The 13253-nt window shown below is 39.8% G+C and overlaps 1 protein-coding gene across 1 annotated transcript in view; it reads right to left on the bottom strand.

Moving 5' to 3' along the window:
* The window catches only part of KYNU (kynureninase), a 60607-nt gene that overhangs the window by 10394 nt on the left and 36960 nt on the right, over window positions 1-13253 (bottom strand). The window contains exon 10 of the mRNA XM_041407855.1: window positions 13079-13152. Coding sequence (XP_041263789.1) covers window positions 13079-13152 — 74 coding nt within the window. The remainder of the gene's footprint in view (window positions 1-13078; window positions 13153-13253) is intronic.

Below are 13253 nucleotides of genomic sequence, written 5' to 3'. Positions count from 1 at the left end.
TCATATCTATCTGCATTAGACTGAAGCACTGGTTGTTCATAACTTGAGTCATCTCATTTGTAGTTGTATTAATGATGCAGGAGTGCAGGATATAATGATTGTGATGTATGTGCAGCGTGTAAACATCAAAGAAGACCCAGTTAAAGAACACAGAAAAAATACCAAAAAAAAAAAAAATCCTCTGACCTTTGCTTCGGCATTACAGATGATCATGCTACTCATTTATAATTTACAGCCTGGAGCAACACGGGTCTCATTTCCCTTCTCAGCAAGAAAAAGAGACAGAAACTCTTGAGCAGTGATACAGAAAACAGGGAAATGCCATTAATGTGGCCCAGCTTTTACAGTTCAGGGCAATGCGTTGAAGTATCCTGTCATTAAATTGTGTAAGATAATCATTTCAAATCCAGAGGAAGGCAAGTTGAAAAGCTACAGGAATACAGTGTGAAATTTGTAATACTTGATTTTACATCTTCCAGCTTCCCTGGGCATGGAGCAGTTTGTTTAGTCTCCCTTATCAGGTCACAAAGCAAGCTGGAAATTTCATAGTCATTATTTAGATTATATTAGGACCATATACCAGCAAAGCATGTTATGTTTATGAAAGGATGGATTAAGCCAAATCATAAATGGGCAGTTTGGGGCCAGGCTGTGTCCACAAAGGAGCTGATGTAGCTGCTGGGTGGCAGCTAAGCTCTTCATTCACACATTGCTTTAATTTTGCAAAAGCATCCAGGTGTTGGCAAAGATTTCTTTGATTTTTTTCATGCTTCTGTTCCAGCCATGAGAAAGAATCAGCTCTGAGGAGTTAATGAGACTTGTCACTGCTCCCAAAGTTCATTACACAGAGCCAGGAGGATCTTATGCCATGTCTGCAAAGGCAGCATTGTGCAGGGAAAAGAATGAAAGGGCCAAAAATAATAATTAAGTTCAGTTTCCTACAATCCTATATGTCCATGGCACAGCTGGCTGTTTGAGGAGCACATCTGTGTATCAAAGCACCCTGAAGACCTAAGATGGGCAAGCAACAGACACTGTCACAAGTTTAGAGGAAAAAGGTTAATTGTGACTTAAATATCACTCTCTTAGCAGGAAATGTGTGACAAAAAGAACCATGAGGTCTTAGAAATTAAACTACAAAAGGACATAGAAAGTCTGGAGGCTGGAGCCAGCCTGGAGCTAGGAAAAACCCTTATCAGATCATGCTGGATCATCATCATCCTTTTGCCTAGGAGAACGTGGTGGTACCACATCCAAAGCCCAAGCTTTCATATTTCAAATTCCAGGATTAAAAAAACCCAAACCAAACCAAATAAATAAAACCCCAAACCAACAAATGGTACAATCAGTTCCTCAAACCCAAAAACATTTCTAAATATGCCTTATAAACACATATGAATCTCCAGTTCAACTGAAAGTTTAATTCCATATTCTGAGGAACATTCCTCCAGTTTCCTGGGCTCCATGTGATGCAATACAGACAGAAAAAGTACCCATCACTCAGGTCCTCAGCAGGAGCATCTCCTAATGCTGCTGCACTCAGTCAAAAGTCAATCTCAGAAACCAAAGTCACAGAAACAGTTCTTTCACCCCCCCAAATATACCTTGCTCTCACCCAGATCTGCAAACAGCTCTGCAGAACCTCTGAGCACAGACCTGGTCCCCAGGCTCAACAGCTGGGCTCAACTCTTTGCATTCTACTCTGCATTAATTTTACTGCAGTTTTCTAATTGCATTTTTATATGTTTTAATTTAACGTCTATGGCATTAATTTTATTGCAAGCACATGAGCCTGATTGTGTTTCTTTGGATTCAATGCCAAAACTCAGAATAAATAGAATGACACATACACACACCAACTAAGAAAACAGAAAAACCTGCTCGTTGCTTTCCATGGCATATTTTTGGCTCACTGGCTGGAGTTTGAGAAGGAGTTTCAATTTTCTTTGCTATCACAGACTTGTCGGATCACTGATGAGTCATTTGGTCTCTCCATGCCTCAAGCCCTCATCTCTAGGAATTCTGCTCAGGACTGCTCTAACTCTGCAGTGAGGGATGAGAATATATTTGTTAAATTGTACTCACATATTTAACAATGAGGACCATGTACGGATGAAGAAAATATTTACTTGGTGCATCTTATGCAGGATTTTTTAATATGCAGGTAAGAAAAGGGGATGAAGATAAAGCTGATGTCACTTGGTTCTTTCCCCTCCTGTCAGCCTTTCCCCAAATTAGCACCTCACCCTCCAAAGTTGTTGCCAGTGTTAGGTTTCTATTCATTTCGGAATCTAATATTTTTCTTGCTCTAGATCACTTAACTGGCATTTCTGATAAGGTTAAAAAAATTAAAGAATCAATATTTCTATTGCTTAATTCCACATGGTATTTTACAGCTATGCTGAAACAAAACAAACCCAAGTGGATGGACAATGTTATTCCAGCCCCACCACGCTCTCCACAGTGAGCATCCCAGCAGGGTCCTGCTCTCACCCAGAGCTTCCCTGCTGACAGCTCACTGAGATGGAGAAGAGACATTTCAAATGATTGAAATGATGAAGGGTCTGTTTAATCAAAACAAAGAATAATGGAAAAATAACTCCTGGTTTCATCATTGAAATCAAGAATTCAACGACTTTAACCCCCTTGTGTAGGTGAAATTCTTCCCATACTGAGAAGCTGTCAGTTATGGAGTATCCCCACAGTATATACCTATAAGGGTTAGGATTTGCACAGGGGATTAAGGGACTTATAGCAGCTACTCCTGTTAGACTTCAGCAATATTTCCAACGTAACTCTCATTCTCCTTCAGAAAACCTTGCCAAGATTGCCAGAAGCTATATTTAAAGCCTTTTTTTTTTTTTTTCCTCCTTTATATCTTTTTAGCTATCCTTTATCCCAAATGGTAAGCTTGGACTTGTTTCATTACTCTCTTCTGTGCAGTGCCTGTTAATTTTAAGTAGGATCTGTTGTTAGGATTTGAAAAGCTTTTGAAGCCCAGGTAATTATTAGCCTCAGACTTCTGTAGTTTAGGACTTGCTCACACTCTGCTGCTTTCCTTACCCTTTTCAACTCATTACAAATGTTTCCTAATTATTAAGCATATGTGACTTGTGAGCGGCGCCATATATTATTAATGGGCCAGTCTCTTAGAACTCAGTGGAAAAAATCAAAACTCCTTATGAAAAGTTGCTACTGTGAAAGTAGTAACTTTTCATATTTAATATCAATGAGGCTTTACTTTGTCAAAGGACCAAAGTAATGTGATTGTATTAGAGGCTAATAGCATGACATTTTTCTTCTGTTAAGAGGCTTGCACTTTCAGTACCATCTAAAGGGAGACAATTTTTCTCCTCTATTTTGAGGCTTGTCTTGGTTAAAAAATAGCTAAACTCACTTTCTGCCTAGCAGCAAGTTTTAACAGCAAAGACCCAAATCCAGAAAAACAGTCTCATAATTTAAACAATGACACTTAACTACGCAACTGCAATGGATGGAATTAAGAAACTTCTAAATTTGAGTGATCACCCTCTTTCCGAAAGTAGCTGGGCAGCTCTCAGCTCCCTGAGCTTTGCTGTTCTTCGGTGTGGGTGATTTAACAAAACTGTTGCCACAATTAGAGAGGCTCTTGGGTGAAAAACCTGGGCTGTTTGGTCAGTGAAGCACAAGGTGATTTGCAGCTCGTGGGTACTTGGAGACAGAGGTTGCACACACTCTTCCTGGATTGATTTTTACCTTGTTAGTGCTTTAGGCTCGACACAAGTGGGAATACACCAATTTCAGCACGTCTGTCCATATTACCCCTCCAGGTCAAAACAAAAGGAGATTGAGTTCAGTTTTGTAGCAGGAAACAAGTTGCTGTGGCCAGGGCATGAGGAAGAGGAATGGCTGCAATGCTGCCAATCCAATCAGGGCCCTTTGGAGCCTCACAGAGCTCTCCACCAAACCTCTGAGGCGCTTGCGACAAGGGACAATAATTTCATTCGCCATGATTAGGCAAAAGAAAGGTACGATCCAACAGCAGACAAAATGGGAGCCTAAATTAAATCCCAGGAGAAGATTTCACAAAAAACAAACCCCCTAAGGCTAATGAAGTTGAATTAAAAACTGTTAAATCAGCTTACGAACAACTATTATCACAAAGTGCTCATATAACACTTTCACTGGCCAAATATCAGATATATGAAAAGGGGGAATACAGCCAACAGTATGTTCACACATTTAGTAAGGGGAAATTGAATATTCTGCCTAACACCAGAAATTAAAAATCAAGCAGGGAGCCAATTTACTCATAGAGATATTAATAAAGTTCTCAGTGATTTTTATAAAGTACTGAATAGCTCTCAATTATTTATGGTGATAAAAAAAAGACATGTTATATTCTTTAAGAATTCCATAATTTGTTTTATAGGCTGTTTCAAATATATTAAATTAAACGAGTGAAAGCAACAATCCCTCCTAGAGCTACTTTTAAATGTGAATTCTGACTTAAAGGAGACTTGGGTAGTTTTGATTACTATGATGCATATACTGAACTGCAGTCTCTGCAATTCTTTGAATAAATCTTTCAGGAGAGGATATCTAGATAGATTTCTAAATAATAAATATATCTGACTGAAATACAATATAAAATTTTTAAGATCTGGGAAGTATTTTGTTTTTGAATAGACTAATCACAATATTAATGCAAGACCTTTATCATACCAGAATCCTTATTAACTAAAATGTAAGGTATCACCTCTGCTCTTTGCCTGAAACAAGAAACAGTCCACATTAGATGAGTTTTTTTTTTATAGCAGTGGTTAGAAAGAACTGATTGAATTCGTAGTTTCAAGTGCCAGCAAATTTGCCACAGAATCCAGTAGCTGTGTTACAAAACATTTACTAAGTGAGACTGCAGGAGGAACTCAGATGAAGTCTTTTCAGCTGAAGTCTAAGACATGAAATAATTAAGGGGAAACAGAAATGGGCATATTTCAGATTTGTTTTAAAGAGTTTCTCTTCAAAAAGATTAAATTTCATCCATCACTATAAAACAAGAACAGTGTGACCTAGGGACCTTTCTTTATTGGGCTGCAGTTGTCCAAATTTTCAGTAGCACATAAATTTAAGAGTCTTATGGGGTCTAAAACACATTTGACGTGAGTCTAATGTAAGTATGTCATGTTTGACATGAGTTCCAGGAGCTCCAGGCTCTTCTCACTGCAGAAACAGGTGAGAAGCATCAAATAAGGACATTTATATAAACTTATTCTCCTGTCAGACAAGACTGTACCTGCAACTCTGACCTTCAACACACACTGATAAAGTCTCACAATGTGTTGCTCAAAAGTCATCTCAGAAAGCTGTCAGTGAAAACAGAGGGATGCTGAAAAACTAGATTTCAGTAGGAAACTATTCCATTTTTGCTCAATAAACTGCACACAGCTAAAGAAAATACTAAATAATTCTTCACACTGAGCAGCTGTTTTTCATGGCATGGGACAGAAAGAACCTAACATTTTCCCAAAACTGTTGCACTGGTTTGATCAGACCAGTTGATTGATGTCATGCTGGCTGAGAAATTAGGGAAAGGAAAAAGAAAGGGAAGATTCTGTGTTTCTCCCAGCATCTCCCTAGAAACTCCTCTTCAGACACTTGAGTGAGCTCTCTACAGCTGGAACTGCCCTGCAGTTTCCACACAGTGGAAGGCAGCAAGAGGCAGCTGCCAGCAAGCACTGAAAATTACTCCGGTGAAAAATGAGGAGTAGTCACTGTGACAGTAAAAATTTACCAGCAGCGACAAAGAGGTGTGAAAGTAAGTATTTCACAAATGGAAAGTGAGAGGAAGGATGGCTTACAGCGACTGGGCAAGAATAGACAATATATGTCATGAAGGCCTCTAGGAAGCTCCTGATTCAAAGACATGCAGAGATGGGTAAGAAATAAAAGACAGCGGGCTGTGGATGTCTTTTGCTGGACTTTAAGATAAAATAGATTTGATTAAGGGAGACAAAAGAAGAAGAAAAATATGAAGGTTTCTGACCTGGTAAGACCTTATCTTGGTTGAGTGTTGGAAAGAAGTTTTAACCAGGAGAAAGAGGGAGTATGAGGACTAGAAACTCCATGAACTTGTGGAAACAAATAGGCACAAGTGGTAAACAAAGAAAAAAAAAAAAAAAAAAAAAAAAAAAAAAAAGAAAAACAAACCTTTTCATAATGCCCTCATGCACAAATCCAGAATGCCAGCTTAGCAAAAAAGTAACAAGACTGAATTATTTCCTTAACCTGAGCAATGAACTTTGAAAATGCTTATGGTTTGAGTCAGGTGTTGGATGAGACATGAATCACAACATGAGCTCTGTGTGTGACCCCAGAGCGGCAGCTAAAGCCAGAGAGGTGCCCAGCCAGGTCAGGGATACAAACAGCTCTGGGAGACATCCCAGGCACAAAACCTCATCTGAACATGTAGCTGAGAATTACAGGAACATACTCCAGGGGACAGAAATGGAGAGAAAACTGGTGACTGTTAATGGCACAAAAGCAGAAAGTTTCTTGCTGGTGCTTTCAGCTTAGAGCAATGTCAAGCCATACCATGACTTCAAAGCACATTCTATAAGGAGAAATTTGACACATTTTCCCACTGTGGTCTAATGAACCAATACAAAAGCATGAGCAAATCTCATTTTTAAAGGGCATGAGCAGACTACAGGTTCAATTGAGAATCTTAGGAGGAAAGCTTCATAGAAAGTTCCAAAATTTCTGAAGTAGAAAAAGTGAAAAATTATCAAACACTGAAAGTGAGTCAACATCTAGTAGGAAATCCCAGATGCAATATTGCATTAGTTCCAGCACATTTCTGCACAGAGGTAAGCTAGCTCTTAGTGGAAACAGCAGAAGATTTACTAGAGGTGTTTTTCATTAAAAGTAAACTCTTTCCTCCCTAATATAGAAAGGTTCTGTGAGGTGGCTACAGAAACACACAGATGAATGGACAAGAAAATAAATAACTCCTCTTTTTGTGACTTACTAAAAAAGCAGGCAAAGAAGGTTTTCTTTCTATTAATTCAGCAGAAAGGATGCTTGATGCTTTGTCTCACCGGGAGAAATCAAGACACAGCAAAGTGCTTTTAAAACTACCTGCCTGGAAGTGGAGAACTGAGGCAGATAACAGCACACGGCCTTTGAAATGCAAGGGAAAATCACAGCAACCATCCAGACTCCAAGGAGAGCCCCAGGATCCCTTCCTTGCTAGTTAGCAGGATGCAAGAGTCGCCCCCAGGCTACATTCACCTTTCCATCAGGCTAAGCCAGTTGGCTCCTTTCATGTGTTTGAGCAGTTGTGTCTTACACCATCCTTGAGAAAGCTCGAGGCATTGCAGATGGGAAAGCAAATGTGGAAGGAACAGAGCCACCTCCCTGTCATTCCCGAGGCTGGGAGTGGGACAGGACCACGGCACAGCACAAGAAGTGATGTCCCTTCAGTGTGATCCAGGAGGAAAAATGCATGGGAGTGCACTCAGGGAATGAGAGCAGCACATTTCTTCCACACTCACCCCACAGGTGATGCTGAGTTCACACACAGCACCTTTAAAATCACCTCAAAACCCAACCAGGGCAAAGGTGACAAAGCGAAGAGGAAGACCTTCAGGAAGGAAAGAAGAAGAAGGATATTTATAATGAGAAAAGATGTGAGATTGCTTGAAGATACAGCTTAATTACAAGGAAGGATTTGAAGGAAGAGCGAGAGAAAATGCTTGATAGAGAACAAGGAGACAATCATGGGAGCCACATAAAAGGAGCTGAAGAAAAAGAATGGGAATAGATTATGTGAGTGCACATTAACCTCTCATTTTTTTCTCCCAGAGACTCACTCCAAACTTAAAAAATGCTCTTGGATATTTGCCATGCAGTTGGTGAATCCAAGAACACACCCCTGCAGGCCCATCATGGGTCTAGATTGGCCTAATAAATCACTTGTCCCAAGACAATGCAATTAAGCCTAATTAGCCGATAGCTTTATTCCTAAACAGTCTCTTCCCAAGGGAGGTTTTAACTTTTGGTTTCTAAATTAGCTCAAGGAGCTAAATTGCTCTCATCTCCTTGGCAAAGCAACAGTTCATTTCTACCTTAGCACAGGATGCTTCATGCACTCGGGGGACACGTGTTCACTGCACGAGTAGTTTATTTACATTAGCCCACAATCTGAGTCCAGTAGGACCAGGGAGAACCCTTCTGGAAACAGCAGCATGTTCACTGCCATCTGTCACCACTGACTTTCCCACCTGGCTGCACTCAGCACAGCTTCCCTACGAGTCTCTGTGCTGCTTCTCCACATCCTCTCCTTGACCAGGACAAGGTGCTCTGTTCTGACAAAGCTTTCAGTAGTGCTGAGATGCTCAGAGGAGACAAATTCAAGTGGTCAGCGTGAAATAGACCATCTTGGCCTATTATCTGAGTAAAGTCTGAGTAGAAGACTCAGTCTGAGTGGAGAAATTCTTCCCTGTGAGGATGAATTTCTTCACTCAGACTGTGACAGGGTACAGCTTCTCTGGGCCCTGGTACAGGGTGCCCAGAGCAGCTGTGGCAGCCCCTGGATCACTGGAAGTGTCCAAGGCCAGCTTGGACAGGGCTAGGAGCACCCTGGGATAGTGGAAGTTGTCCCTGCCATGGGAGGGGTTGGAAAGAGATGAGCTTTAAGGTCCCTCCCAACCAAAATCATTCCATAACCCCATGATTCCTAGAAGCATTCTAAAGATCAGCATTAGTTCTTTCCAGTACAGTAAAACAACCTTCCAAATCATTTTATGATGTCCTTTCCTTCCAACTCACATTTCTCCAAAGTTACATTATTTTCAGCAGTTTTACAGAAGATTCTGATCTTTATTTTGGGGATTATGTGACTCTGATTCAAAAAGGCTAATGTGATATCTCCTCAGAAATCAAGAAAATGAGCAAAGAAAAACTCAGAGGGAGCTACCAGTCCTAGAAGGTGTAGAGTAACCTCTTGCACAACAGTTACTGGAGAGAGAAGGTTTGCACTGGAGCAGGAAGGGGATCCAGAGCACCTGGGGAAAATGGGAAGGGAAAAGTATAAAAAGCTGGAGTAGCATATTTCTGTTTGTCTGATACAAGGGTTAGAGTTCACATACCAAAAAAGCTGTGCAGTTCTCTATAAAGGAGTAGCAGGAAGCTGTTTGTGCTCTGGCATTTTCATTGGCATCAAAATACCAAAAGGGGAAATAGCGTAAGCAGAAGAGCTGATGTCTCACCTCTGCCTGTAAAGAAATTGGTTGAAGATGCCTTTTGTTCCTCAAAGCTAATATAAAATTGTTACCTTTTTGCTTCTTTCTCTTTTCAACTTTTTTTTTTTTCTTTATCCTATGGTAAAAGCCAACACATTCTTTGGACATCAGCTGCTTCCTGCGCATGCAGCATTTCTTCACATCACAGAAACTTTTTACTTTTAAACACTACCTGCTGCTAGTGTGGGCTAAAGTCTTGATAAATCCCTTCATTTTGAACACTGTACAGTTTTCATTTAATCCTCTGCAAGGGTTTATCTATTATTTTCCTGACTGCTTTACATACATTTATTTCCCTTTCATCTGTTTAAATTGTGCCTTACTTTTGCTTAGTTTGCTGTCTCAGGGCTCTGCAAATTTGTCTCTTCCTGTCCCTTTCACCCCCTGACAGCAGAGCCGAGCCTACTGCCCATCTACAGCTGCAAACACCCTGCTGGGAACACCTGACTGAAACATCTTCTCCCCCAGGTGCTCACAAACATTCACGTTTCATTACTGCTAAATTGCCTGGGAATTCAAGTTGTCCTTTTTATAAATGGAGAATTAGGGAGGGAGTAAAAAATTTCAAAAATTAAAATGGAAACTTTTCTGGAGCTCAAACAGCTAGACAAGCAAAATTTCAGTATTAGTAGGTCACTTTGATGCTCTCTGTGTGTTGGAAACCTCCCCCCTGCAACACTTACATGGAAACCTGGTGGCACAGGTTCAGCTTGCATTGACCTGATGGTTTCAGTAGTATTTCATAGCTCTGCTCTCTCCAGGTCCTTTTCTTTTATTTGAAACCTTCCCATAAAGAAATCACTCTCACACAATTAGCCAGGAATATATTGCATTGTGATATGTAGAGCAGGTATTAAAAAAGCCATTTGAGTATTAAGAGAGACTTCAAGGGAGGTGAGATCATGGGAGAATGGGGCTAGATCAGACCCATATATGTCAGATTGATTCAGTTTTGCTGCTCTAAGGACAAAGATGGGTACTAGCAAATGCTTGGGTAGAGATGTTACTGGGCTGGTTACAACATGTCACTTTTAGACCCATGGCCCCTGCAGTGAATTATAGAACCATCCCAAGCTAAGCCAAGGTGTTTGCAGGACTGAAGGGTGGTGTATGCAATGACACAAAACCACAGCAGGGTATAAGAGATTCTATCACCCCCTGCCCTCAGGCATAAATCCTTTCCCCAGATACTGAATTCCCAACTTTATAACTCTTGTGGGAAGCTTGTACTTCCATGAAGAAGAGTGGGACTCGTTTGCCTTTTGTCTGCTAGGACATGTCAAGGTATTACTGATTTACATCAGATCTGGGTTGTGGAGGTTTGCAGCGAGGCAGCCCCAAAGCAGAAAACAGCTCTGGCATGGCCTCATGTAGTGATAATAGCCTTACGGCTATTAAGTACTTTAACTATTCTATCCCAAGTTGCATTTTAAAAGAAAGCCGCAAATAAATGTTTTGTTGTTGAAGGGAGCAGCTGGAGAAGAGCCCCATTTCTTAAACTTGACATAAGACAAGGCATACTGACAAATTTAGGAGAAGTTAAACCAAAATACCTAAATTCCTTTGGTGATATGGAGTAGCTGGGTTTGGGGGCTTTAAAAATGAAATTTTGGACCAAGCTGTTTTATTTTCAGCAAGTCCTTTTTGCCCCAGCCTCAGACAGTAAAAGACAAATGTTCTGCCTCCCTGAATTACTGTCAGAACACACATTTTCCCATTAAGACACAATAGATTATTTCCATATTAAAATGACTACCTAGTCGATAACTTGCAGGAAATATGAAGGATGAGACAAATTAGAAAAATTTATATAAGTGAGTAAAAAGTGACTCACCCAAAACCAGCCATGAGTTAGAACAGACAGCTCACACGACAAAAGGGTGTCAGCTGGATTGGAGTTTAATTTCCTGCTCATGTGTGGGCTGAGTGCAAAGAAATAAGTGGTTGGTGCCTCTGTTCTTGACTGAAATTGTGTGGCCACTGGGTGTCATCCTTGATTCAGTTGACAGCCAGAAACTCTGCAGCTACAGCACAGAGCATGCAACTTCCCCAGCAGTTAAATTCCACTCTATTTGATTGTACAACATGCAGCAAATTGCTCTGCATTTAAATCAGCTATACAATTGAATACTTTGACATAGACAAATTCTCCTTTGTCTCAGTGCCTTATTTGGAGACCTGAATTGGCTGGTTGCTGCAGGAAAGAAAGAATAGTAGTGCAACAGGGGCATAGGAACTACAAACAATTTGATGAGTGATTATCAAATCTTGGGAAATATGAAATAACTATGATTAAATAATGCAGAGAGTGGATGCAGGAAGTTTGGAATTATATCTAATTTGTCCCCAAGCTGGAAAAGCCTATTCCATATAGGTAATTTCATTTAAGATATTCAATATCCAGATTCAGTGCACAAATTAATGACTATGTATGAAGGAGCTGGTTCAGGGAAAACTAATCTATACTCTTACCTACAATACCAAGCTAGTATCCTCAGAAAAGTTCCAAAATGTGATCAAGGAGGAAAAAAAGACTGAAGGTTCTTGATATTTAATTCATTCCACCTATAGCTGTTCTGTAATTTTTCACATTTTTTCCACAGTTCAGTATCTTCCCAGTTGCCCACAACCAGGAACCGTGGTAGCCACACAACCAGGCCTGGCCATGGGAGCAATGCCTGCATCTGGCAACAGGGGAAGCAGGAAAAAGCCTTTCCAGAAGGAATATCCAGATATCCAGTAAGTTTTGCCCACGCTCACATCAGCTCACAACAGGTCATATGTCATCCTAATGAGTTTTCTGTTATGGGTGACTGAAAAGAACTTATCAGCATCACTTTGTTATCTCCTGGGAGTCTAGACAGTCTGAAACCAGCACACAGTGCAGCAAAGCTGCTTATTATAATATTATTTGTCTCTGGAACCTGATTTAGTTTGCGTTCTTCAAGCTAAAATAAAAGGAAGTGCCAGCAATTCCTCCAAGCATTACAGCCAGAAATGTTTACATTTGTCAGTGCATTAAAATTATTTATCCCACTTTTCTTAATATACAGAGTATAGCCATAAAATGGTTTAAATAACAGGTATTTTTGTTAATGCAGCTAACCTCAGCTGATAGCTCAGCTTTCCATGGATTATACAGTCTTTCAGAACAGATCTCCGTGTAATACTTCCTAGCTTTACCAGTGGATATAATTTTAATGAAAACATGCCACTACTAAAGAGCTATTAGGCACAGAGTTGAAACTGTCTTTGATTTTGTTCACCAACCAAAGACTTCAATGATTATTTAAAATCCATTTTTAAAGGAAGATGTTAAATATTCTCTTTATATTAAGCAGCCTCATAGACATGATTTAGGATGCTTGTTTTAAATATTACCAACACTCTCTTTTATGGTTCTGTTTAGTTAAGAACTGATAGCAGACTTAAAGGAGGAAATTAATTTTAGATGTAAGCATGTGCATTTGCAATTTCAAAATTTACTAAAGTTAGTGTAAAGCAACCCATCTGAAGTAACAAAGTCAGATAACTAAATTGTCTAAATGTTTACTACCCCTTTCATTGAAGCAATAAATCAGTAACAGATAAATATCACCCCAATGAGTTCTTATTGAAATAGGACTTTTCTTCTGTTTCTATACACATAAGCATAGATGGACATACCCATATTCTATGGCTAGGAATCGACACAAGTTCACTTTCATATCTCAATTCTGAAAGGGGAGCTGCTTTCCCATTTAAACTTCACAGAACCTTATATTTGGGAATTTATTATTAGAAAAAATACTTACGCTGGCTTAATAGTCTTGGAATGCTTTTCATGAATGTAGGCACCAGCAAGGCCTCCTGCTCCAGAATTTAAATACTGCAAAGAATAAATCAACATGTATATATCGTGTTCATTATCTGTAAAATATCACTTTCCTTCCCTCACCCTGATCTATAAAACAAACCAATTTTAACATT

Source organism: Onychostruthus taczanowskii, unplaced genomic scaffold, assembly GCF_017590055.1.
Source record: "Onychostruthus taczanowskii isolate IOZ18803 unplaced genomic scaffold, ASM1759005v1 scaffold10, whole genome shotgun sequence".
NCBI classification, from domain to species: Eukaryota; Metazoa; Chordata; class Aves; order Passeriformes; family Passeridae; genus Onychostruthus; species Onychostruthus taczanowskii.
This window is presented reverse-complemented; position numbering and strand designations above follow the sequence as displayed.